The sequence below is a fragment of the Gopherus evgoodei genome, chromosome 2, assembly GCF_007399415.2.
Source record: "Gopherus evgoodei ecotype Sinaloan lineage chromosome 2, rGopEvg1_v1.p, whole genome shotgun sequence".
In the NCBI taxonomy this organism is placed as follows: domain Eukaryota; kingdom Metazoa; phylum Chordata; order Testudines; family Testudinidae; genus Gopherus; species Gopherus evgoodei.
In genome coordinates, this window is record NC_044323.1 from 125,291,234 (window position 1) to 125,315,582 (window position 24,349).

Below are 24,349 nucleotides of genomic sequence, written 5' to 3' on the forward strand. Positions count from 1 at the left end.
GAAATCACACCCCTATAGAGCTCCAAACCACTGCTGAAATGGTAGTTTGGCACTCTGAGATGAGGGAGAAGTTGACGACATCTGTACAGTGTTCTCACTCTTAGGTTTGTGTTATCTAGTGCAAAACAGTTCCAACTCCCACAAGTCAGATTTCTTGCCCACTGAGGGCAACAATAGCAGGATAGAGCTTGATCCTCTGCATTATGTTCCCCTGCCTTAGACTATGTCACCGTTGCTTGGACATTCTATGCTAGTTCTTCCTTGGCTGCAGACAGTAGAGGAGTGCCCTGCTTCATGGTCATCTATGTGATAAGCTCAGTGGTATCTATTTCTGTCTAACCTTCCTAGCCAACATTTAGTTTTGCCTAAATTGATTCATTCAGGGCTCAAGTAGGTTTTTCCATGCTTCCATGCCACCTGTTTCAGTGCATCTGCACTTCACTCCACTTGCTTAATGTTTAGCACTCCAGCAGCTTTGCTTGCAGTACACTGATTAATTACCTTTGCCACGGCACTTTAGCACTGCTGTCTCAGCACTTTGCACTGTTCCTTTGGCATTCTGTGGCTTTGATCTCTTTTTGCCTGCATCTTGTATACTTGATATCTTGAATCTTCAGTACTTTCAGTTTGGCACATCAGTGTCTCCTCACTCCTGTACCTCTTCAGCATCTTCATGTTTCACTGTTGCTGCTTTGGTGCATTATTTAATTAGAAGGGTTTTCTATTTTTTCTTTTCCAACATGATGTTTTCCAAGAAGGAAAGAAACAAGATGTTCAGCTTCAAAAATTATCTCTTTGACAGAACCAAGTCCAAGAAGGGATGGCTTTACCCATTGTGTTCTCTGGCTGGGAGCCTCATGATGTGCGTGTTTGCAATATACATCAAGAGATACCTCCCTGCATGCCCAAGAAACATGGTGAGCATCTCCATTCCCTGATTGAAACACACCACAGAGATTCTCACAAGTTTCTCACGAGGCTGGTCAAGAATGCACTTAAGGAAGGATCTTTGAAGCATGTATTTAAGTCAGCTCAGACTTGAGTGCCAAGACCAGTGGTACATGTGCAGACTTAGGGCCCTCCCTTTGCAGAGTCCTGTGAGGCAGCCTTAATTCCAGAGCACCCAGCACAGTCCCCTCAAAGCTCCTCCAAGTCCTTGGTTTTTATATCCACTATGAACACTTAATTTGAATAGTCCCTTCAAGATGTGCAGGCTAAATACCTTGTGGGCATTACCTCAGGAGCAAACATATTTAAAATACAGGTATAGTGCCAATGATTATAACTTCAAATACAAAAATGATACATGCATACAAATAGCATAATCATATTCAGGAAATCATAACCTTTCCATAGACACCTTACTTGACATAATTTGTACAAGATTTGTTGCAAATATGTAATAGTGGTAGCAACAATGATCTGCGTGGTCATATTTAATCAGATAACATCACACCCTCAACACAAAATTGATGCAGGATGGAGTGTCCCAGACACTGCTGAATGCATCATAGGAACTTCCCATTCTTTGTCCTGTATTACTACAGCTTCAAACCAAATATTAGAAGTATCAGTATATAACAGAAATGCTTTATCAAAATCATAGTTTGATCAAAACAGGCTTTTTCTTTGTAAGGTTCATTATGCAAGTAATAATATTATTTAATCCCTTTACAAATTCAAGGTAAAACTTGGCTAGACCAATAATGGATTGGATCTCCTCTTGCAACATAATTTCTGCATGTCTCATGTGATCTTGCCATGAGCTATAAAAAATAGCTAACTTATTCATACAAATGTTTGGAACCCAATAACATCAAATCAGATATTAATGTTCTTCATAGTGTACGATTTTTGGCATTAAGCCATGAAAGCAACATGGTAGTGTGCCTCAGTTTCTCTTTTCATACAGGACATTAGGTGTGTAATGTCCTTTTTTCTGTGTACAGGTCAAGACTAGTTACAAGCATTAACTGTGAAATATCAGTATCACAAGATACTGATCATAAAGTATGTTGTCATGTAATGAAACTGTGTAACCATAAAAGCTTCTAGCACATAGTGAGTTCTTATGTATTACTCCCAACATGTTCAAGGGTTTTTCCAAAAGCTCATGCACATTGTACATTTTTTTTACAGTTTTTGTTATCACATTAGTCACAAGAGTTACACATTAGTCACAAGAGTTAATATTATCATTAATATTAACATCAAATCCATTACAAGTGTACATTTACAAGCATTTTTGTCATGCCATGCCTTTGGCTCAATACCTTTGGGTTTTGGCACTTTAGGGTTAATCTGTGGCTTCCATTTGCAGGATTAAGTTTTTCCCTTCCTCCCTGTCATGTAGGGTCAAATTCTGAGCTTTCTTGCTTAACAAAACCCATCGGCTGTCTAGGTGTGTCCTCTCTGCTAACAGTTAAGGGCAACTTTGTTCCTCCCTTACCAGCTAGGTAGTTTGCGTAGATACCATGCCTTAGAGAGAGACAACCGTTTTCTATCATCATGTCTGAACTACAGTTCTCCTGCTATTCAGCTAAATTTCTGTATCCACAAGGCATTAGATGCCTCAGAGCTTACTAAGAAATCACATGACATATCCAAGGCATCTATGGGTTTATTCAAAAGGCTGCTCTGCTGTGTAAAGCCAGGAATCCAGCCTTTCTTTTGAACCTGAGACATAAACTGTTCATAATATCAGTTAATTAAGCCAGTGGTTCTCAAACTTTTGTACTTGTGACCCCTTTCACATAGCAAACCTCTGAGTGTGACCACCCCCCAATAAATTAAAAACACTTTTTTATGTATTTTACACCATTATAAATGCTGGAGGCAAAGTGGGGTTTCGGATGAAGGCTGACAGCTTGTGGCCCCCCCATGTAATAACCTTGCAGCCCTCTGAGGGGTCCGAACCCCTGTTTTAAGCTATCCACATTAGATTTTTCCAAAGCAAATTCGGTGAGTTCATATACATCTGAACGACTCTGGCAGTTAGGAACTGAAATAAATTTCTCAACAAATAATTAACTGTTGCCTTCTACAGACAGAAATTCTTCCCAATTTACCTCAGTTAATTCACTTCCACACCCCTCAGTTACAGTAAACTGCTTGCAAAAACTAGAATGAGAATTCTTCTCCTTAGGAGCTTCTTTTAGCAACAACTCACCTTTATCTTGCTTCACAGAAGCATTGCTCTGCTGAGCCACAAGCAACCCCTGAGTTTGTTACACCCAGAATCATCTCTGGCCTATTAGGAGGATTTTTACACAACCCCCTTTCTGGCAAGCTACAGGGCTCCATAGTTAAAAGGTTAGAGGCACTCTCTTTCCCTTTACAGCTTCCCTCCTTGGCAACATGCAGGTTACCAAGCTCAGTACACACAAGCTTAGGGACCATTCCCTTCTTGTCACAAGTTTCCACACTGTCAGTGAGAAGCACAGTCAAATTATTTTTGTGTTCTCCTTGTGCCCTGGCCATAGTATCAACCTGATTAAACAGAGTTGTCATACCTGGACTCAACAACACACTAGCAACCATCAAAATAGAAGCACCAGAATCACTTGGTTCCTGGGACTTTTTTATGACATTAACTGGATGCGACCTAGGGCTGGTCTACACTGGAGGGGGTATCGATCTAAGATACGCAACTTCAGCTACGTGAATAGCGTAGCTGAAGTCGAAGTATCTTAGATCGATTTACCTCGGGTCCTCACAGCATGGGATCAATGTCTGCGGCTCCCCGTGTTGACTCCGCTGCCGCCGCTCGCTCCGGTAGAGTTCCGGAGTTGACGGGAGTGCATTCGGGGATCAATACATCGTGTATAGATGAGACGCGATATATCGATCCCCAAAAAATCGATCGCTACCAGCCGATAGCGGGTAGTCTGGACGTACCCCTAGTTACAGTGTCATTCTCCCTAGCAGACACAAACTTTGGAACATTTCCTTCCTGGGCTTTAGTTAAATCCAGAACCAACTCTGAGGCAGCTGATAAATTTTCAGTCATTATAGGTTGTCAGACTTCTTCTGTCTGCTTCACAGACAAAGAATTGGAGAAAAACTTCTCCTCAGCAGGCGTGCTGCTATTCTCAATAGACAAACAATTGGAGATATCCTTTCTCTTGTCCCAACACCCATGGCTGATTTCAGACATATACTTGGAAAGTGAGACAGCTTCCTTTACAGGCAAGTTGCCACTTCCAACAGATAAACTGCTATTCTCCACAGATAGTCTCATTACACTGAGCTACTTTAAATAAATGACTTCTACCTTGTTCGGGCTTACATTCACAAACTTCACTTGCCAGCAGTCCTTCACCCACAAAAAAAAATGTACCCTTTTGTTCCTCAATTAGGGCTTTAACCTGATCATCAACTTTAATCTGCTCTAGAGAAACATTTTCCTGATCAATGAGTTCTCTCTGTGCTTCATCTAATTCCAGATTCACTTCTGTGATAGTAGACAGACATTCAGAAACTTAATTTACATATAAACTGCTTTTTTGTACAAACAGCTATTTTCCACCTCCCCAAGGTTAGAGAGACACTCTCCCTAGTCATAGCATAATTGGTTAAACACAGACAACTGATTAGTGTCATACAACATACCAGCATTGTTATAAACTGGACTTCCAAGAGGATACAGTTTCTGCTGTTCTTCCGTTGCTTATTTTATTTGGATCTTAAGTCAGGCAGTTTCTTGTTGCATCTAGTGAGCCCCCTCCTCAGCAACCAGCCATTCCATTTACCTCTCGTAAGTTTCTTTGGCTCTCTCTTCAGCTTGCTTGGCTCTCTTTGCAGCTTCTTTTTCTACCTGGGCCAAGGCTTTCTTCTCTTGCATTCTAAGTTCTGCCAGTCTCGGGGCTTGCAGTTTGGTTGCTTCTGCTGATGCCATCTGGCTCATGGTCACTGATGTTTAACCTTTAAAACTCTCAATATCAAATTTCAAAAGCGTGGGGTTCTGATCCAAAGTTTAATTAACCTGATTCTGTGGATCCTGCTGACTATGCCGCTGTAACCATGCCTTCGTGGGTCACAACTCAGAATATCAAATTCAGGACAAACTGCTGGGAAGTAGGGCAGACACTCCAAAACTGGTGGTTATTCTCCCATAAGATATACCAAACCAGCAATAAAAGTAAACTTCTGTTTCACCACACTGGCTAACCAGAAGTCAGAATAGCAGTTCTGTTAAGTATTCCAGTCCTTGTATCACTACCAGAAACACTAGACTTAAAGATGAATGGTTCCAGTTTCATCAAATAAAAGGTTCTTCTGATCCCAAAGGACCAGCCACACATCCAGGTCAATATACAACTCAGATTTTACCCAATAATCCTGCTGTTACCAATCCTTTAGTATCTAAAATCTAAAGGTTTATTTATTTAAAAAGAAAGAAAGAACGGTGAGAGTTAAAATTGGCTAAAGGAATCGAATACATACAATAATTGCAAAGTTCTTGGATCAGGCTTGTAGCAGTGATGGAATAAATGTCTGGCTTAAGTCAAGTCTCTGGTTGCTTACAAATCAATGGAAGGTCCTCAGTCTTTTGGTTAGAATGGTCCCATTAGTAAAAGTTCATAGTCCAAAGGAAGGAGGCAAAATGGAGGTGTTTCCCAGGCCTTTTATAGCTTCTGCCATGTGGAGGGAAATCTGTTGTTTCAAACAAAGCCCTCAGCACAGCTAGTGGAAAATTACAGGCAGCAAGATAGTGTTTGGAATCCCATGGGCAAGTCACATGTCTATGCATGATTTTGCTTAGTCATCGTAGGAAAATCCATTAAGTGTAGATAGGCATCTTCCATGGTGCATTGTGAGTTAAGTGTTCCTTAATGGGCCACTTAATTTGAACGGTCCCTTTATGATGTGCAGGCTAAATAGCTTGTGGTCATTACCCCAGGAGCAAACATGTTTGAAATACAGGTATAGAGCCACTGCTCATAATTTCAAATACAAAAATGATACATGCATATAAATAGCATAATCATATTCAGCAAATCTTAACCTTTCCATAGACACCTTACTTGACATTATTTGCACAAGATTTGTTGCAATTCTATAACAGTTGTAGCAACAGTGATTTACATGGTTGTATTTAATCTGATAACGTCACACCCTCCCCTTGCAAAGTCCCATGAGGCAGCCTTAATTCCAGAGCACCCAGCACAGTCACCCTCAAAGCTCCTCAAAGTCCTTGTTTATTTCCACTATTCAAAGTTGATGGTACTGAGCTCAAGTACCTCGGATGAGATGTAGCCTCTGCAGAAACGACACAGCCTGGTGGTTTGAGATGGTTATAACTATAGGGCTATGCCCAGTGCTGTGCACCTCAGATTTTAGACCTGCAAAACTGAAATTCATTTCAAAGATGGTTTATCAGTCTGCAGTTGCAGCCTCAGAACTGTGGATTACCAGGCTTACACATGTAAACTGCGAAGGTCTTCCCTGGGTTAATTCCTTTCCCTAAGGAGAAACACACACAAAAACTCAAGAATCTTATGGAGGGTATAGACCTGGCCTAGTATCAAGTTTGGATAGCCTTTGATGTCAGTGTGGAAGGGACTGCTACTTCAGAGGTGGATTTCCACAGGGATGGTCTTGGCTGTAGGCGGTTGGATTATAGGTCCAGAAGAAGCTCCAGGAGCTTCCATATAGCAAGGAGAGCTTCACTGGTAGAAGATAGAAGCATCATAACACAATTCAAAATATGCTAAAGCCTCATTACATTCTTTCGAGTCTGTCTCATCCCTCATGGCTTTCCTCTAAAGGACAGACGGGAAAAGCTTTCTCTTTGAAATCCATCCTTCGTATCTATGACTCTCTTCAAGGTTGCTCAGTACCCCCGTTGTCAGGACACTTGGCCTCACCACTAGCATAAGGCAAAGGCTCTTAAGCTCCATTTTTCCAAGCATTAAAATTTGAAGTGCTTTGGAGAGGTTGTGGACAGCCTGCCAACTCTATCTCAAGATCAGACTTATTGAGGCTTTTAGCCCCAGTGATTCCCTCACTCTCCACCAATCATCACTGAAACGTGGGTCCTGAGCACTATTTAGTTGGACAATACATTCGGATTTTTTAAAAATAAAAACAACTCTCCAGTTCTCCCCAACCCTGCATTTTTCTTTAGATACCTCAATATCAGGAAGTGATGTTGCAGGAAATAAATCTTTCCTAGTAAAGACAGCCATCAGGCCTATGACATTGCGCAAAAGAAATAAGGGGCCTTAATCTAGTTACTTCCTGATCATCAAAAAGGCAGGAGGGCACTGGTCAATCTTAGATATTGGGGAACTGAACTAGGATGTAGAAAAAATTAAAAAGTCAAGACAATCATTTTGGGAGCCAGTACCCCCTCCTTTTTTTTTTTTTTTTTTTTTTTTCAGAAAGTCTATGTGGACTTTGGACTTTCAGGCACACACGTGCAAATAGACTTCCAGAGCTTGGCAAGCATTTCAGATCATCAATTTTTGTTTTTTTCCCTTTTTGTCTAATGTTTTGTTTTCATGAGGTACTAGGAAGCACTCATATCCTAATTGTCAAGGCTGTAAATCCACGTTTCCTTACTCAGATGATTGATGGGCAGCATTTGGGAGAGATTAAAAAGATCAGTTATGTCACCATCGAGGTGCTGAAGTCATTAGGTTTCATAATAAACTTCCCAAAGTCCTAATTTATTACTATTAGACATTAGGTATGTTTAGTAGAACTTTGTACTCAAAACTGTAATCTTTCCTGCCCTGGCATGGAATCCAAGATATCTCTATTCTGGCAGAAAGAATAAACAAGAGACAGCAGGTGACAGCTTAGGCCATGCTATGAACGTTGGGACTGTTGGCCATAACAGGGCTGACTTCATTGTTCCCATGATACATTTCGAAATGGGATGGTTTCAGTGGACCTTTTGAGATTCAAATGGAATCAAGTATCAGAGATTCTTTGTGTTGCATCCTAATAAGTCTCAAGGTTTCTCAGGTCTGGTAGCAATCAGAGACAATCTACCACTACGATTGGATTTTCGAAAAACTTCTGGTCTATATTGTGGTGACTTTGGATGTGTTTGGTCTGATGAGATCACGCAGAAAGTCTTCACATCCAGGGGACATGATCTTTCCAGGAGTAGCTGCTGCACATAGTAGGTTCTGGAGATGAGGTGTCCTGTACGTTCTGAGGACTTTTAAGATACCAGGTCTCTGAAATGTCCCAAGTCAAAGGACAATTAGGCCACCATGTTTTATAAGAAGGGAGGTAGCAGTCATATCCCTGTGTGAGAAACTCCTGCAGCTGCATGAGTGGACTCGGTCCCACAAATCTTTCCGAGTTGCCATGCACTTGGCAGAGAATGAGAACACAATTTCAGACGCTGAGTGAATCCATTATAGTTCCTTGTAAGAAATGCGAGTGGCAGATCAGCGATATTAGCGAGTGGCAGATCAGAATTTCTTCTGGTGGGGCAAACTGCAAGTGTCTGTCCGACACCAGACTGAATGAGAAACTTCCAGTGCTCTGCTTCTAGCACTGAGAAAAGACCTGTAGCGCACAGCGCTAGCTTAAAGGTATTTTATGTAGCTGTAACACAAGAAACCTATAGGCCTCTATCCTGTAATCTAGCTTGAGAAGTTAGCATAAGGCTTTGAGGTCTATGAGCTTTAGCATAAGTGAGTTACCCAACAGAAACCTTAAGTTACCAGGGAACTGGAAATATTATGTTACAGGAATTTTTGTATAAAATGATACCAGGTAACTGCAGGAATATGAACTAATACCAGCTTTTCAACATTTTAGGATAGGAACATCAGTAGGTGTGTAACCACAAATTTGCCTTGGCAACAAATTGACATATATGATGAGTTGAGATCATTAATGTACTAACCTATAGAATAAGGATACTCCAATGTTATTAGGGTGAGTAAGTCAGTTATGGACAAAGGAGGCCAGGTGTTTATATGAATATTCATGGTAGTCACAAGGCCCTATAAAAGGTGAAACGACCATGTAAGCTTTGAAATCATGACCATCAGATTTGTTTGATATGCCAGAGGCAGGGTTAAACCATCATGGAACACAACCTGTCTCCCACTACTAGGTCTCCTTGAGAGGACTGTGACTATATGTAAGGGATGGTGCAGGACACCATTCATACTGCACTATAACTGTGCCTTCATTTGGGTTGAAGCATTTGTGGTTTTAATAATTATGCTACTAACTGTATTTAAATTTTGCTCTGCCCTCAGTATGAGTATTGCTGCTATGTACGTCAGGGTTTCCAACCAGATATTGAACTTAATTCTGTTGTGCCTGGTTCTGGGACTAGAACCTTTTAAAACCCTCACATTTTAATCAGTGACTAAGTGGAAATTTTTAAAATGAATATAATCAGTAAGAGGGGGGGTGGATTTCATGCTGTTTGAAGCTTTATACATGTGTTAAGGTGGCTTTGTAAGTTGAGTTGTGTTGTGAAACTAAGTAAAGGTACTTAAAGTTGAATAAGCAGTAGCATCAGGGCCTGGTGACCCACACTTTGAGGTGGCAAGGGAGCTGATTTTATTTTAGCTGCCAATAGGCCGCAGCAGTTTGGCATCTGACCAGATGTGTGAGTAGACTGGCAGAGTTTAACAGAAGTCCCACAGCTCCTCCAGACTGCAGCCCTGAGCCATACATTGTGGAAAAACTGTGCCAGCTTATCCCTAGCAGCCACAGTGCCCGGTGGGCCCAAGCAGGGTAAATGCCTCTTGAGCTGCTAGAGCATGGCAGCCAACAAGGGAAGAGAAGGAAGTAACCCCCATCCTTCTACAGGTTAATTCTGGACTCGCGTACCTTCTACTAGGCATGGAGCCAGTTTAGCCTTTGGGACTGTTCAGAGTTGAGTAAATGTTATAACCACTTAACTAGGTAAGAGGTTTACCATTTTGGAAAGGATGTCCATATTATGTGCTAAATATTGTACAGACTTAGAATTCAGCAAGTGAGATAAAGCTTATTAGCTAGAGAATGGGAAAGGGGGTCAGCAGAGACTTCTGGAGACCTAGTGATGGTCACCCTCAACAAGCCGTTAGAGACTTTTGTGAAAAGGAACGTTAAGAATTATGAAAGAGACTTGATGCAGTTGAAGGACAGTCAAGCAATTTTTTAGCATCCTAACCCATGGGATGTTGTCAGGTGTCTGAGGAAAAAGGAAGGGAAGGCAGGCTAGAGAATTGAAAGGGATACTGATATAATGTTTGTTTGTGGCATCTAACGTGTTGGCACTTAAGTTAAAAAGGAGAGTGTATCAGCTTAGGCAGACACCACAGGCTCTTGAGGAAGAGAGAAAAGTTACTCAGCGGTTAAAAGACCAGCTGCATTCCTCTGCAGGGGAACAGCTGACTCTTTACTGAGAGACAGAAATTGGAGAAAAGATTAGAATGAAGTCAGACTCTAACATAGGATGTTTGAGACGGAGCGCATTGTTGGCAGGCTAAGGCTTGAGCTGTTACTGGAAGGCTACCAGTTACAGAGCAGAGAAGTTCCCCTACAGTATGGGAAGTTAAATGAGGAAGTGGATTATTTTGAAGTGATAGGTCACTTGCAAACAGAACAGTGGGGCCTGAATACAGCAAAAGTGGAATAGGAATTAAGTGAACCCAACTTGTTCTTTTGGAGGTGGAGACTGATAGCTAAGAGGGAAGTTCTGAGGGGAGTCAAGAGATTGACACGGAGGTGGAGCTCAGTTTGGGGGCAGAGACAGACTAAAGAGCAGCATGTACTTTCAACCAAGTAAAGTAGTAAAGTAAAGGGGAGACCAATCAATATATTTCCTTCCCTCCCCCAACCAATTTTGTTATGGGATCAGAAGACTCAGTGTCACAGGCATCCACTGCAAGAGAGGCTAGGATTTCTTGACTAAAACCAATAAAAAAAGAAACGCTCCCATCCTAGTGCCACAGGGCAAGACAAAACTAGGAGCATTATCCTCATCTTTTGAGTTAGAGCCGTCCAGCTCAGGACAATGCAGCCTCTTCAGGACTCACCAAGGAGGTGGTCACCTGCAGCCACCTGGCCTGCAAAGGATACTGGTAACTTAGTCCTGGCCATTACCTACACCCAGACCACACAGGCTTTTTCCCCATCTATTGTGTTTACCCAAACTGTACCCTTTGTGCCCACCTCAGCCTCGTCCTATCGCTGAATTGGAATCGTCCTTCGCTGCTATGGGGATGCTGTCAATGAGGAGTTTGTGCTTAGTTGGGATTATTCCACCAATACTTGCACCTCCAGGAATCATATTTTGAGGAGCACTCTGGAGATAGCAATTCTCCTGACACCCCATGCCCCACTGCAGTGGCCACAGACATTAAACATTAGATTTGGTGGCCAAACAGGTTGGCCTAGTGGAAAATTCTTCCATTGCTATGTGCACACAGTATGTGGAAGAGACAGGTTAAGTGTTTACGCTGCTTGAAGATGATTGCATTAAAATCTTACAGCTCACTGTTGACCCAGCATTGTGGAATACATTACCCTCAGAGTATAGGACAGGGCAAAAAGCCTTTAAAGAAATAATATCCCTGTTGGAACACATGCAACCCCCAGAGGAGGCTGGGGTAGCAATTTTATCTAACCTAAAGATGAATCTCCTTGCATCAATTTCATCTGCGAATGCGTGCTGCATGGCTCAGCCACATGCGAGAAGAAGCAATAGGACCCCAATATGTTAGCTTGTTAGTTAATAATTCTCTTACCCACTTACAGGGAAAGGTTAGTATGCATGCAAATGATCTTACCCCACCTTAAGGTAGGCATTGGCATTGTTGGCCAAAGCCCCATCCCAATGTGGGTTGGTGTTTTGGATCCCCATCGCTGCCAATCAGGATGCATAAACCAACCTAACTGTAAAGGTTGAAGGACCCCCGAGGATACCTCCAGGCCCAGGTCAGGTGGATCTCAATATTCTAGTAAAGAGTTCCTTCTCCATTAATTGTGGAGGAACACGCCTGTACTCCTGTACACCATGAATCCTTCTGGTAACATAGGTTCTGGCAGAAGGAATTGGAAGAGCCTCATAGCTCTATGCTGGCTCAGACAGATGTGGTTCTCAACTCCTATTTCAAGTGTGAAGGCTAATGCTGTTGGGCTGAGGGGCTGGCTCAGCCTAGATAGATAAATATGCTTCAGATGTAGCCGATTAACAAGATTTCTAGGAATTTTGCAGTTTCTGCATTATTCTGTTATCAAGATTATTTGAGAGAAAGAAAAGCTTTCACACCTGGTGCTAAATTTCTTAAAGGACCCATATTAAAGTTAATTTTAATTTATAAACTGATTTACTGTAACTTTTCACAAAATTCTCTATGCTCATTCTGTATTCAAAGAGTAAGATTTGGGGAGGATACACTGTTTTGTTTTGTTTTTTTAATAAATAATAAAATGGTTGAAACCTTGTGTTAAGGGCAAAACTCCGCCTTCACTATGTAACTGCGACCAGTAATTTTGTAATATAGCCTAAGAAAGGGTGACATGCAACAGCCTGTAAGAAGCCTGGCTCACACTCTCCCCTGTTACTGCTGCCCTAAAAGGCCAAAAGACTTGAGCTATGGAAGTTCTGCTGGATGTATTCTAGAAAATACAGCTTCAGGAGTGAGACACCTACTAGATGAAGTCTTCAAAGAAGCAGAAATACAGGCAATAATTTCCCCTCTTTCTTCTTCTGATCCTCCCTCTCTCATCCACCTGTTCCTGTCTTCATTCTGATTTCTGCCAAAGCTAGTTATGTTCAATCTCATGCCCCCCTGCCACCACTCTAATTATTTTTCCCATACCAGGTAATTTAAATGAGGATTTAAACCTTTGCACAACTTGTTGGGATTGTCAGAGTGTTTCAGCTGATCCCTGAGTATGTGTCTTTGCACAGTCGTCCTCAGCCATGTGCTAACGCTTATTAGTTTGTGATCAGTTGTGTTACTGATATAATTTAGTTGAATAATCTCTTAAAGTGAAAGGTTTTAATATTTTCCTTTAGGACTTGGAAAATTTATCAGATGCTTACCAGCCAGAGATTGAAACCTGCTAGACACAGCAATCCCAAAAGATGGGAAGAGATTCAGTATTGAATCATGCTAGTGTGAATCCAAGGCCCTCTCTCCTTCAGTTACTAGGGAAGGAGGGGAGTGCTGGAAATCAGTCCCCAGGATGATATATCCCTTGACTGTGCTTGGGACCCCTACCTTCAGTACTGGCCCCTGAGCACTCAGGAATTACATCAAACTAGTTTTTATGTTGCAGTAATCTGTCTCCAGCAGTGGCTAGTACTAGTTACTTAGGGAGAAAGTGCAAGAATGCTGTTGTAACTACCATATATACTCGTTCATAAGCCGAATTTTTTTGGTAAAAAAGTGACACATCAAAGAATGGGGGTCAGCATATAAACAGGTCTACACCAAAATTTGATGATTTTAAACTCTGTGGACTCATTCAATTGAATATTTAATACATTGTTGTTTTTGTTTATTTGGAGCATCTGCAGGCATGGAGCCCCTCAGCTCCCTGTGGCCACAGTTCGCTGTTCCCAGCCAATGGGAGCTGCAGGGCTCCATGCCTGCAGACGCGCCAAGTAAACAAAATGTCCCAACACGCCAGCAGCTTCCAACCCCTGAAATATAGGGTTGGCTTATGAAAAGGTCATACAGTTTTTGCTATTTTTACCTATCCATTTTGTGGGGTTGGCTTATAAACAAACGGGCTAATGAACATGTACGGTATGTATATTCTTGTTATCCATAAAATAGCTAATCCTTTTTGATCCTACTAAGGTCTTGGCCTTTGAAGTCTTGCGGCAATTAGTTCTAAATGCTAATTTTTGTGTGACAAAGTATTTCCCTTTATCCATATAAAGTTTGCCAACTTTTAGCTTCATTTATTATCCCCATTTTGTTGTATTATAGAAGACTGAAAAGAAGTTTCCAATTACTTCTCTAACCCATTTGTTATTTTTAATATCTTTATGATAGGCCTGAAAATTAGGCTCCAAAGTCTATGCCTCCTTCTTGTAAAATGGGCATAATCAACTACTTTACAAAGTTTTATAATGCTTTACTCATTAATGATTGTAAAGTATTCTGAGAGCCTCACATGGAAAGCACTGTATGTGTGTAAAGATTTACTACTATTATTTATTTTATTTTTATTATTATTATTGGCAGTTCTTATTAGCCATTTTCCTTTATTTCAAGTGGTAGAACTGCTGCTGTTTATATATAAAAGATCATCAGTTCAGCATCCAGCTGGGAAAGATTAATCACAATCTTTTCACTAAGTACACAGTGATTCAGAAATGACTTGGCTGTGTCGACTGTGATGGGGCAAGGCCAGATGGCTACAGTTAAGTACTGAGGAACAGATATGTTAGCCCCAGGCTAAACAAATCCTTAGTACCATAGTAACCAAATGGCAGTTGCTCCAGGTTAATCAAGGCACCTGGGGCCAATTAAGATCTTTCTAGAAGGCAGTGGAGATAGCTACATTGATTAGAACACCTGCAGCCAATCAAGGCAGGCCAATCAGGGCACCTGGGTTTAAAAAGGAGCTCACTCCAGTCAGGCGGGGAGGAGCCAGAGGAGAGGAAGCACGTGTGAGGAGCTGGGAGCAAGAGGCGCAAGTAGCTGAGACTGAGAGTGTGTGCTACTGGAGGATTGAGGAATTACCAAACAATCAAGCATTATCAGACACCAGGAGGAAGGTCCTGTGGTGAGGATAAAGAAGGTGTTTGGAGGAGGCCATAGGGAAGTAGCCCAGGGAGTTGTAGCTGTCATGCAGCTGTTACAGGAGGCACTATAGACAGCTGCAATCCACAGGGCCCTGGGCTGGAACCCGGAATAGAGGGCAGGCCCGGGTTCCCCCCAAACCTCGTAACTCCTGATCAGATACAGGAGGAGTTGACCCAGACTGTGGGTTCCACCAGAGGGGAAGATCACTGAGGTGAGCAAATCCGCCAATAAGTGCATGACCCACCAAGGTAGAGGAGGAACTTTGTCACACTACCCTTTATTTCGTATAGGCCACCCACAAGCTCTCACTTGATCATTATCAATTTGAGACTAACTTGACTTTTCAGAAACAAATCTTACACATTTAAAATAATTTTAAATGTGTTGCTCTTCTGAAAATTATTACTTGGCTTTGCAATGATTTGTCTTCCTGCCTTATTTCATAGATGTATGAATCACAAAATGGAACCATAATAGAAAATGACTTAGCTTGCATTCTGAAGACTGCCTTGGGTGTGTCAGAGCTTAATGTAACAGACCTTTTTAAAGCTATAGATGCAGAAGAAAAAGGAGAAATCACATATGGTAAGTAATTAAATGGATTTGAAAATCTCTACACAACTATGGATTATCAAGGATGTAGCTGCTAACTTTTTTTCTTTTGCTTTTGTTTTATAATTGCTAAAACTGTGTCATTTGCAGTGTTTTTGCCAAGTTGCTTAGGGCAAAAGTATGTGTCTAAAACATCAAATGCCATAACTAGGTGTTTCAGTTTCAATATTAATTTAATTTCTTTACCTTAGGTTAGGTGATCATGGATGAGCTCTTAGGCAACACCTGCTCTGTGACTGATTTTCCTCTTGCCCTCTTTTATTTGTGTTACATTGCTCCCTCTATTTTTTACTTTTGTATCTCTTCCCTGTTGTCTTTGAATTCTCATCCGTCTGAGATGTGGGGACACGGGAACTCCCCTTCATCTGTTTGTAGACAGATCAGGAACAGGAAAAAAGGTTACGCTTTTGAATAAATTTGTTGTGAACTATTTGTTCAGCTCTAGTCATAACCGAGACAACCTGGAGAGAACAGTGCAGCAGAGAGGCAGTGTAATCCCGTGGACAGAGCACTGCACTGGGAGTCAGGGGACTCAAGTTGTATTCCAGGTTCTACTTGTGACCTGGGGCAAATCACTATCCATTTCCTCTCCCACCTTTTGTCTGTCTTGTCCATTTAGGCTGTAAGGTCTTTGGAGCAGGGAATGTCTCTCGCTATGTGTATGTACATTGCTCAGCATAATAAAGCCCTAATCTTTGTTGGGACCTTCAGGCACTACTTATGTGAAGAAGAATTAATAATAATAATCAAACAGCCCAACCTACCTGTGACTGATTCAGATATGGTTTGGATCCTGCAAACCTAAAGGCAGCAGCATCCCCCAAATAGAAGTGATTGTGACTTGCACATATTTTTGCTGTTCTGATTTCTTAATTAACATAATTTCTTACTGTAATAATTTTTCAAATTGTTTATTTTAAGAATGTTTTAATATCAAAACGTATTGCATTGCTACAGAAATGTGAACACTGGAGCAGACTTCATTACATGTCATCAGTCATTAACCTTTAAAAAGGAGTAATCAAAGAAAACGCTAATATAGATGGCCACTCAACTAGACTGTTATGGTGCGACCCAGCTGCTGCGTCTCTGGGTGTTTTTAAGCCTGCAGATCCTGAATGGAGCCTAGCTATTGCCCATCACTTGTATCCGCAAGCATAATCTCAGGGCACATATCCACTGTCTGGCATCCCGTCCTGAGAGCTGAACCCATTGTTCAGCTACCTGGGTTCCTGGCACCCCTATTGCTTGAACACTCCCTCCCCCAGAACTCCACTGAAAGGTGTGAGCATTCTCAGTTACCTCTTCCAGGGACCACATGGTAGCTATAAAGCATATAAGATACAGACGCTTTGCACAGATTCTAACACTGTTGTTCTTTTATTTACTCACAAGAGAGTACAAATCACTTAGAACAAAACAAATAACCTAAATGAAATGCCCCTCCCTAGCGCACACTTCCCTTGGAAGTCCATCCGTATTAGGAAGGTAAGCAGGATCCCTGGTCTCATCAAGCACCTATTTCTTCTTCTTCCACTTGAGCTGGAGAAAAGAAGAACAGAGAACAAGAAGAGCAGCTTCTGCTCTTTTTATAACATTCCAGTCCGTCGGTCAAGTGACTCTCTGGTCATCCTTAGCAGGTGACCAGAGTCCCAGCAGGTGACTTTGCTGCCAAGGCAACCTCTCTCCTGATAAACCAGTTCTCCTGATTGGGAGCCAGTCTGTTTAGAGCTATTCCATTTCAATAAGGAGAACACTTTACGTCAATGACCCTCATTTCTTGTTCTTTTGCCATGAGCCTCTGAAAGTTCAGTCAAAAATGAAGACAATCAACCAATAGAGAAGGCAGAGAGGATGCACACTCAAGATAGAATTTACAGTCTGACATTGAGATTATGAACTCTGTATATGTCTAACAATTGTTAAATTGTACAGATTCCCCCAAATTGTCACATTTGGATAGAAATATAACAGTGTTAAAATGTACGAAGAGGACAAAATCAACAGCTATCTATAGAACAGATGTTATAATAAGGGATATAATATAGGCACTGACTTTTATTAAAATTTTTGCTACTAAACAAACTGATGCCAAACCACTTATCAGACTAAGATGGTCCTGTTCTTTTATCCTCCATTTCAGTTATAAGAATATCCCATGACCCATGAAATAATGAAAAAGAAAATTCCCAAATTATATTTCATCATTCAACTGGAAAGCATCTAGTTAACACTGAAAAGGTGGGGAATTAGTTGAATACATTTTATTTATAGGCACAGCATTGCTACAGAGGAGAGTGTGATGTGGTATACTAACTAGACGCTTTGTGGACCCCTTCTGGAACCCCCATGGTTCCTTCACTTCAGCAAAGCTTTTGATACGGTCTCCCACAATATCCTTGCCGGAAAGTTAAGTATGGGCTGGATGAATGGACTTTAAGGTGGATAGAAAGCTGGCTAGATCATTGGGCTCAACAGGTAGTAGTCAATGGCTCCATCTCTAGTTGGCAGCCGGTAATATGTATTTAATATTTTTGTGTGTGCGTTTACATGATTTGAATAGATGATAATTAGTTTAGGCTTTAACATAGGTTGTCAATTTTAAATTTACTTTTCAATAGGCTTATTCTTCTAAAAAAATTCACCTGTATTTAATTTAAAAATCTGAAATTTTTTTTAATTTTTTTTTTTACATAATCAATTTTTATCCACTCTGCTTGAACACTGTAAGACATAGTCTCCATATCAATGTATTGGAGCTATGTGTAGTGCTCAGTGTGGAAGCCCTTCCTGCAGTTGTTGTGGATTTATATACATTAGTTATGTCAGACAACAGTTTATTATATCAACAGGCATGAAGGGACAAGATACTCCTGCTTATGCATAGAGGCTGTCAACATCAGGAACGGGTGTATTTGCTGTCATGTCCCCCTGTCATAAAGTTACACATTTTATGCACATATTCAATGTGACCAATATTGTCTAATAGGCTGAGGTTCCTATACATCAATCAATAGGTTTCAGGGGTAATCTTAAATCTTTTCAATACAGTTTCTTTAAATTTCTTGTAAACTTTAGCATCACCCTTCTCCATATAATTAAAAATTTGTCTCACTTTCCCAGTTAATCTGGTTAAGAGGATAGGCATCTGTTTATCCACTGGAATATTGTGCATCCCATACAATCTTTCAAAGGAGGACAGGTACTCTTCTATGCAGTCAGTCTCCCTGATCTGCAATTCTGCCATCAGTCTCTGGTGCTCATGTTCTTCCTTGGCTCTCGGGTTCTGCACTTGGCCCAATTGCCTCTGTGGGCTCTGAGATAGGATGGTTCTCACACTCTGGATCTGACTCCATCTCATGTTCTTCCCTTTGCACCTGATCAAAACTTACTCCAGTTCACTTCTTATGTCTATTCTTTTGCCTTTTAAAATTCTCAATATTAAGTTTAAATTTTAACAGCGCGGGGTTATGATCTCTAAACTTAATTGACCTGTGGTATGTGAATCCTGCCACAACTATGCCAGTATGATGCTCCCAACAGTGGCGCAAGCACGTGAGTACCAGCCTCAAGGCAGGCTGTTAACCAGGGCACAAACCTCAAATTGGTTGTGAGTTCGAGGCTTAGATTTCAGCAACCAGCTGCACCAAGTGCAAACTCCTCAGGCACATGAACAGCTTTAACACAGAGGCACAGACAGTATGCTTGGGTACTCCAGTCTGTTCCCTTCCCCTTCACCCCACTCCCCATTTGACTGTCTCTCTGTGATAGGTGGCCTCTTATGCCACGAATCACAATAATATTCAGGTTACTCCTAATCCCAATGGGCCAGTCATTTACCCCAGGTCAGATGTGCTTTGGGTCTCATACCAAAGACAATGCATATAGCCAATCCTATAGTAAATTGTATGAGGGTTTTAAAATAGGAAAAGGAAGTTAGAGTTATTTACAAAAGCAAGCAAATATAGATACTCAAATGAGTTCCAGCCTTAAATTTCAAAAGGTAATATGGGCTTCTGTAATCAACAAGCTCCATTTGTCCGTTAGGCTGAGCAGCTGGAAATATCTTGCTTATTGGCCAGAAACACCTTGCAAATCACCACCACCACCCCCACGTCCACGCAGCATAGAGATCTTTGGGGGGGGGTTGGTTTTGATTTTTATCCTCCTCGTGCCATGTCCTCTGAGCTGCAAACTCAGGTGATGGGAAGAGCCTACTTGCATGACTCATCTTCACAGGAGAAGAGGAGAACAACTATAAGAGTCTTTAGTTCTTTTGTTGATGATTTATTCCTGGAGGAATTCTGCATCATTGTGCATGCACAGAATTCATGTCTTTCACAAATTTCTTTGGTTCCATGCAGAAAAATGACTTCTGATAGGGAAGTAAAGGGAAGCCGCAAGAGTGGTCATGCTCCCCTCCCCCACAGTGCAGGCAGGTTTTTTCAGCACCCTGAGCAACTGACAGAGATGTAAATCGCTGCTGGGGGCTGAGCATTCGTGCATGTGAGAGAAAGGGAAACACTGTCCCTCTCGTTTGCTATTGTACATGCTCGGCATGAAAGGGCAGGGGTTTGGGCTGTTTCTGGGGAGGTAGGCATGAGGTAGTCTCTGTCCCCTCAGGCAGAGCAGAATATAGCAGCCTGCCTGCTTAGTGAATTGTTCCCATTGTCTTTATGAATGCCTCCAGAAGTATAAAACAGATGTAAAAGTTCTAGGGCTCCTTTACATTGCCAGAGTGGTGTAAAGGACAGTATGGCCTTATAAATGCTTATGGTGCTTTAGTGATTAGAACTGGTCTAAATTTTTTAACCGAAAAAATCTCCTATCAAAATGTGCTCCATGAACTGTTTGCTACTGACATTTCTGGAGATGGTCAGTAACCAATATAAATTGTGAGTTTGGTTCCCCAGCCTTCGCTTTCTCTTCAGTTGCCTCTGATGTAACACTCAGTATATGGCTGCATATATTTGTTGACTAATAACTAGAAATAAAGGATCAAACCTAGCTACATTATTAGACAGAAGGAGAGGTTGGGGATATCCTCTAATGCTCTCCACTTCTGTTCTCCATCGTTGCAGTTTAAATACATTACCAAAATAATTGAAACCAGCATGATTATACTGTTATTTTGACAAATAAAATATGTAGAATTTTAAAATATTGTGCACATAATTTTTAATTTTTTTAGTGCAGAATTTTTAATATTTTGGCACAGAATTTCCCCAGGAGTAATGATTCCTCAATCCAGATATGGGATATTTCCAGTTGTAAAAGCCATCCGTAGCCTGTTTGATATCAATGGGTGTCCTCTTTTGAGAGGTAACAGTTTCTGTAGAAGTTAACCTTACACTGCGATTGCAGCTCATTTACAGGGTCCAATGGTAGTCTTCAAGTGTGGAATTTGGACTACATAAAATCTACCCCATTGCCACACAACTAGGCTCCAAATACAAGATGTCTTTTCTCAATGTTTTAGACCTCATTGTTGTGAAAAAAATACTGAAACTGTAAAGGAAATATAAAGTGATGCAATGTTGTCTTCCTGAATCTCCAAAAAGCCTGTAACCATACCTCAGAGAAATATGAACTGTCCCATTCATCTCTGTTAAATTGAATATAGGACCGCATAAAATACATTCAATTTAATGTAAAAATAAATAACATAAGGGCTGCTGTAGAGACTGGATTATTCATTTTTGTACATAATTTAAAACCTACATTTTAAAATTTAATTGAAATTGCTACAGCTTTTTTGTCTGTATCAGAAGACAGAATTTAGGCTCAGCTTGCCACCCATTTATCTCAGTTTTTGGAAAGAAATGTTGGCAATCTCAGGGACATGTTTGGAAACATTATTTGCCTTCCTCTTTATGCCTGACTACCCTCACAATAGATTAGCCTTCCTTACTACCACCTTAGGTATAGAGTTCAGAAGCTGGGACTAGACCGGATCTCTTGGATAAACTTCTGCAGAATTCACTTGGACAGAGCTGTGTCCGAGCAATATCTGGGGTTAAAATGTAATAGTTTGTCCCAATATCTTTTCAAATTAGTAAAACCTTTTGTGAGGTATTTTGGCTTTAGGATTCTACAGAAGATCCACTTCACATTGAGGTTCCCCAAGATAGTGGACAGAATACAGAGAATAACGAAGAATTGCTACAAGGACCTTTGGTTCAAGGTTTCCTTTGAACTCCACACCCCTGTTCCCCTTCACCCAACCACTGCAGAAGGACATTCTTTAAGCAGTTTGATTACATCATTCTTTTCTTGTCCATTTGTTAGAGACTAGGGATTTTTCTCTCTCCACATCAGAAGGTTCAGGGAATTAATCCTCCCTATTCCTCAAAGAAAAGAGTCTCCTAAGGAGCTTCTGATGCCTCTTATTAGTGGTATACTGTCTTTGATCTGTTGGGTCTTTAGGGTGAGAAGCAGAGTGCAGTGAATGGGGCTTTGCTCACTGTGCCAGCTTTAGTTTTAGGAGCTACAGTTGACAAGGTTGGAGAATGAGATTAGACAGTGATTGTGGGTGAAGTGCTTGATGTTGTTGCCGGCAGATAACTGCCTGAGGCCAAGCAACAGTGGGGGGGGTCCGTCGCCTGGTGTGCCGCGCCAATAAACACACCAGGGTGGAGAAGCAAATCAAGTTTATTTGAGCTCAAATAAGGTGCAAGGGAGAAATAACAATCTCAAATCCTGCCCCCCTAAAACAAGCAGTTTCTTCCTTTTATATCCCAGTTGTTTACTACAAAACTATTTGTGCTGACTAGCTAATCTCACTCCCCCCTCCTTTCCCATCCAGCTGCAGTATCTTTTCTCATTCAATCTTTTGTCTTCCCCCTTCCTCCCCTCTCTCCGCTGCTGAGGCATGTATATAGTATCTTAAAACGGCCTTGAGCGTGCTTTAGCCTAGCTTTAATGCATTACAGCAGAGAACATTGGTTCATTGAGGCCTACAGCAGGAGGGCTTCATTGACACTTGTGGTTTACCACCCTCCCGAGTTACCTAGATTTATGCCTAGTGACACCAACAATGTGGTAAGATGAGATGGAAAAGCAGTTGGAAGGGCATTAATATACAGGAGGAGAAAGCAGAGAGTTGCATTTAAGTGAGGATATAAATAAGACAAAAAAGGTATTTTTCGGCATTGTACTTATTATTGCCAATATCAGAGATGCAAAGTTGGCCTGGATTAGACCACAAAAGAACCTTGGCACCTAAATTCCACTTTAGGTACCTAAGTCTAACATTTTAGGCATCGCTGCGATCCTTAAAACCTTGCTCAGTTGCCAGCTAAGCCTGAAGGTTCTGAAGTATTGCACCACCTAAATCCCTCTGTAGACCTAGCCCCTTGGACTTTGGGGGCATTGTGATCTTATTTCAGGTAGTGCTTGATACCCAAAATCAGTTTTGTAAATATTTTTACATGTTAGCATTTAACATAATCCATTTAGTTTAGAGATTCTTTTGTGCCCTGTTAACATCCACCCCCTCCCTCCCCAATATTGTTGTCTTTCTTCTGACTACTGCTCTGCACCAGTGGTGCAAGTATGGTGGTACGTCCGATATGCCATACCAGTAAGATATTTAAAGCTGGCATGGTGTAACGGAAGGACGGGGAGGAGCCCATACCCAGTCATTCCACGGAGCTGCTTCTCTTCCGTCTGTACAGCTGCCCCACCAGAGGACAGGGCCAGGGGGTGGGGTGGAACTAGGGGCAGTACAACTGCAGAAGGAGCTGCTGGCATTCTGCTCCTTTCCCTGCTGGGAACCACAGCTGTACTGCCCCCAGCCCTGTCCTTCAGCAGGGCTGCTGTACAGATGGAGGAGACACAGCTCCATGGAAGGGCAGGACTCTGCCAGGAACTGCAGTGGCAAAAGGAGCAGAACCTGGGGTCACTGGGTGGCCCCATGCCGGCAGCTCCTCCGGCATGGGTGTACCGTCCCCAGCCCTTTCACACAGCTGCATCTCCTGAGTCCTCCTGCCTGGGGTCTGTACAGCAGAAGCCTCCAGCACAGCAGGAGGATGGATATGGATCATGGGGAGGGGACAGGGATAGTGTGGGGCTGAGGGCAGGGAGGAGTCACCTGGGGAGGGCATGTGCCCCCACCCCTTTTCTGTTTGGATGAAAGCCACGTTCTGGACTGTTGCCTCATACGCTGATCCTTCTTCATCAGAACTCACCATTCCAGAACTGGCTAAAACTCTGCTTACAGGAGCAATCCTTGAGAGGAGTGTCGGATTTGGAAAGACATTCCTCTGACTCCAAAAAGGAAGTCTCATCTCGAAGAACCCACTCTTTCAGCATCTATGTAAGCAGAGTCTCTACCCTGAAAGCTCCCATTGCAGTTGCCAAGAAAGGATCTTCAACTCATTCAATGGGCCATCTTCAGTCCTCCAAATCAAGTTTGGCACTAGTTAGGAGTTCAGCACTGAAGCCCACTAATGCTTCCACTACCTCTTGGCGGGAAAATCTGAGCTTCACTCTGATGACAGCTCATGGCACTGAGCTTCTTCCTTGGAACGGGAGAGATCAGAGAAATTCAGAAAGAGTCCTCACTCTTCTAAACCAGGAGCCCAGAGGAACAAATTCTCTATCCAAACACAACATCTTTACATCTGAGTTGTAAGCTCAGAAGTTGGCTGGCTGGGTACAATGAGCTAGAAGCATTTTAAAACAGCCAAATGCAAAGGGATCCATCTAGGAATTAAGAATTTAGGCCATACCTACAGAAAGGGGAACTGTATTCTGGAAACCAGTGACTGAAAAGTATCTATCGGACATAGTGAATAAGCAGCTGAACACGAGCACCCAATATAATGCTGTGTGGAAAAAGGCTAATATGATACGTATATGTATAAACAGGGGAGTGCTGAGTAGGTAGGTTATTTTACCTCTGTTTAGGGCACTAGTGAGGCTGATAATGGAATACTACATCCAATTCTGGTGTCCATGTTTCAAAAAGTATGTTGAAAAATTGGAGAGGGTGC

At 41.8% G+C, this 24,349-nt stretch overlaps 1 protein-coding gene across 5 annotated transcripts in view; it reads left to right on the forward strand.

Annotated features, from left to right (window-relative positions):
• The window catches only part of LPCAT1 (lysophosphatidylcholine acyltransferase 1), a 200,921-nt gene that overhangs the window by 147,599 nt on the left and 28,973 nt on the right, over window positions 1-24,349 (forward strand). For all 5 annotated transcript variants that reach the window (XM_030551642.1, XM_030551641.1, XM_030551643.1 and 2 more), the window contains one exon: window positions 15,188-15,326. In XM_030551642.1, coding sequence (XP_030407502.1) covers window positions 15,188-15,326 — 139 coding nt within the window. The remainder of the gene's footprint in view (window positions 1-15,187; window positions 15,327-24,349) is intronic.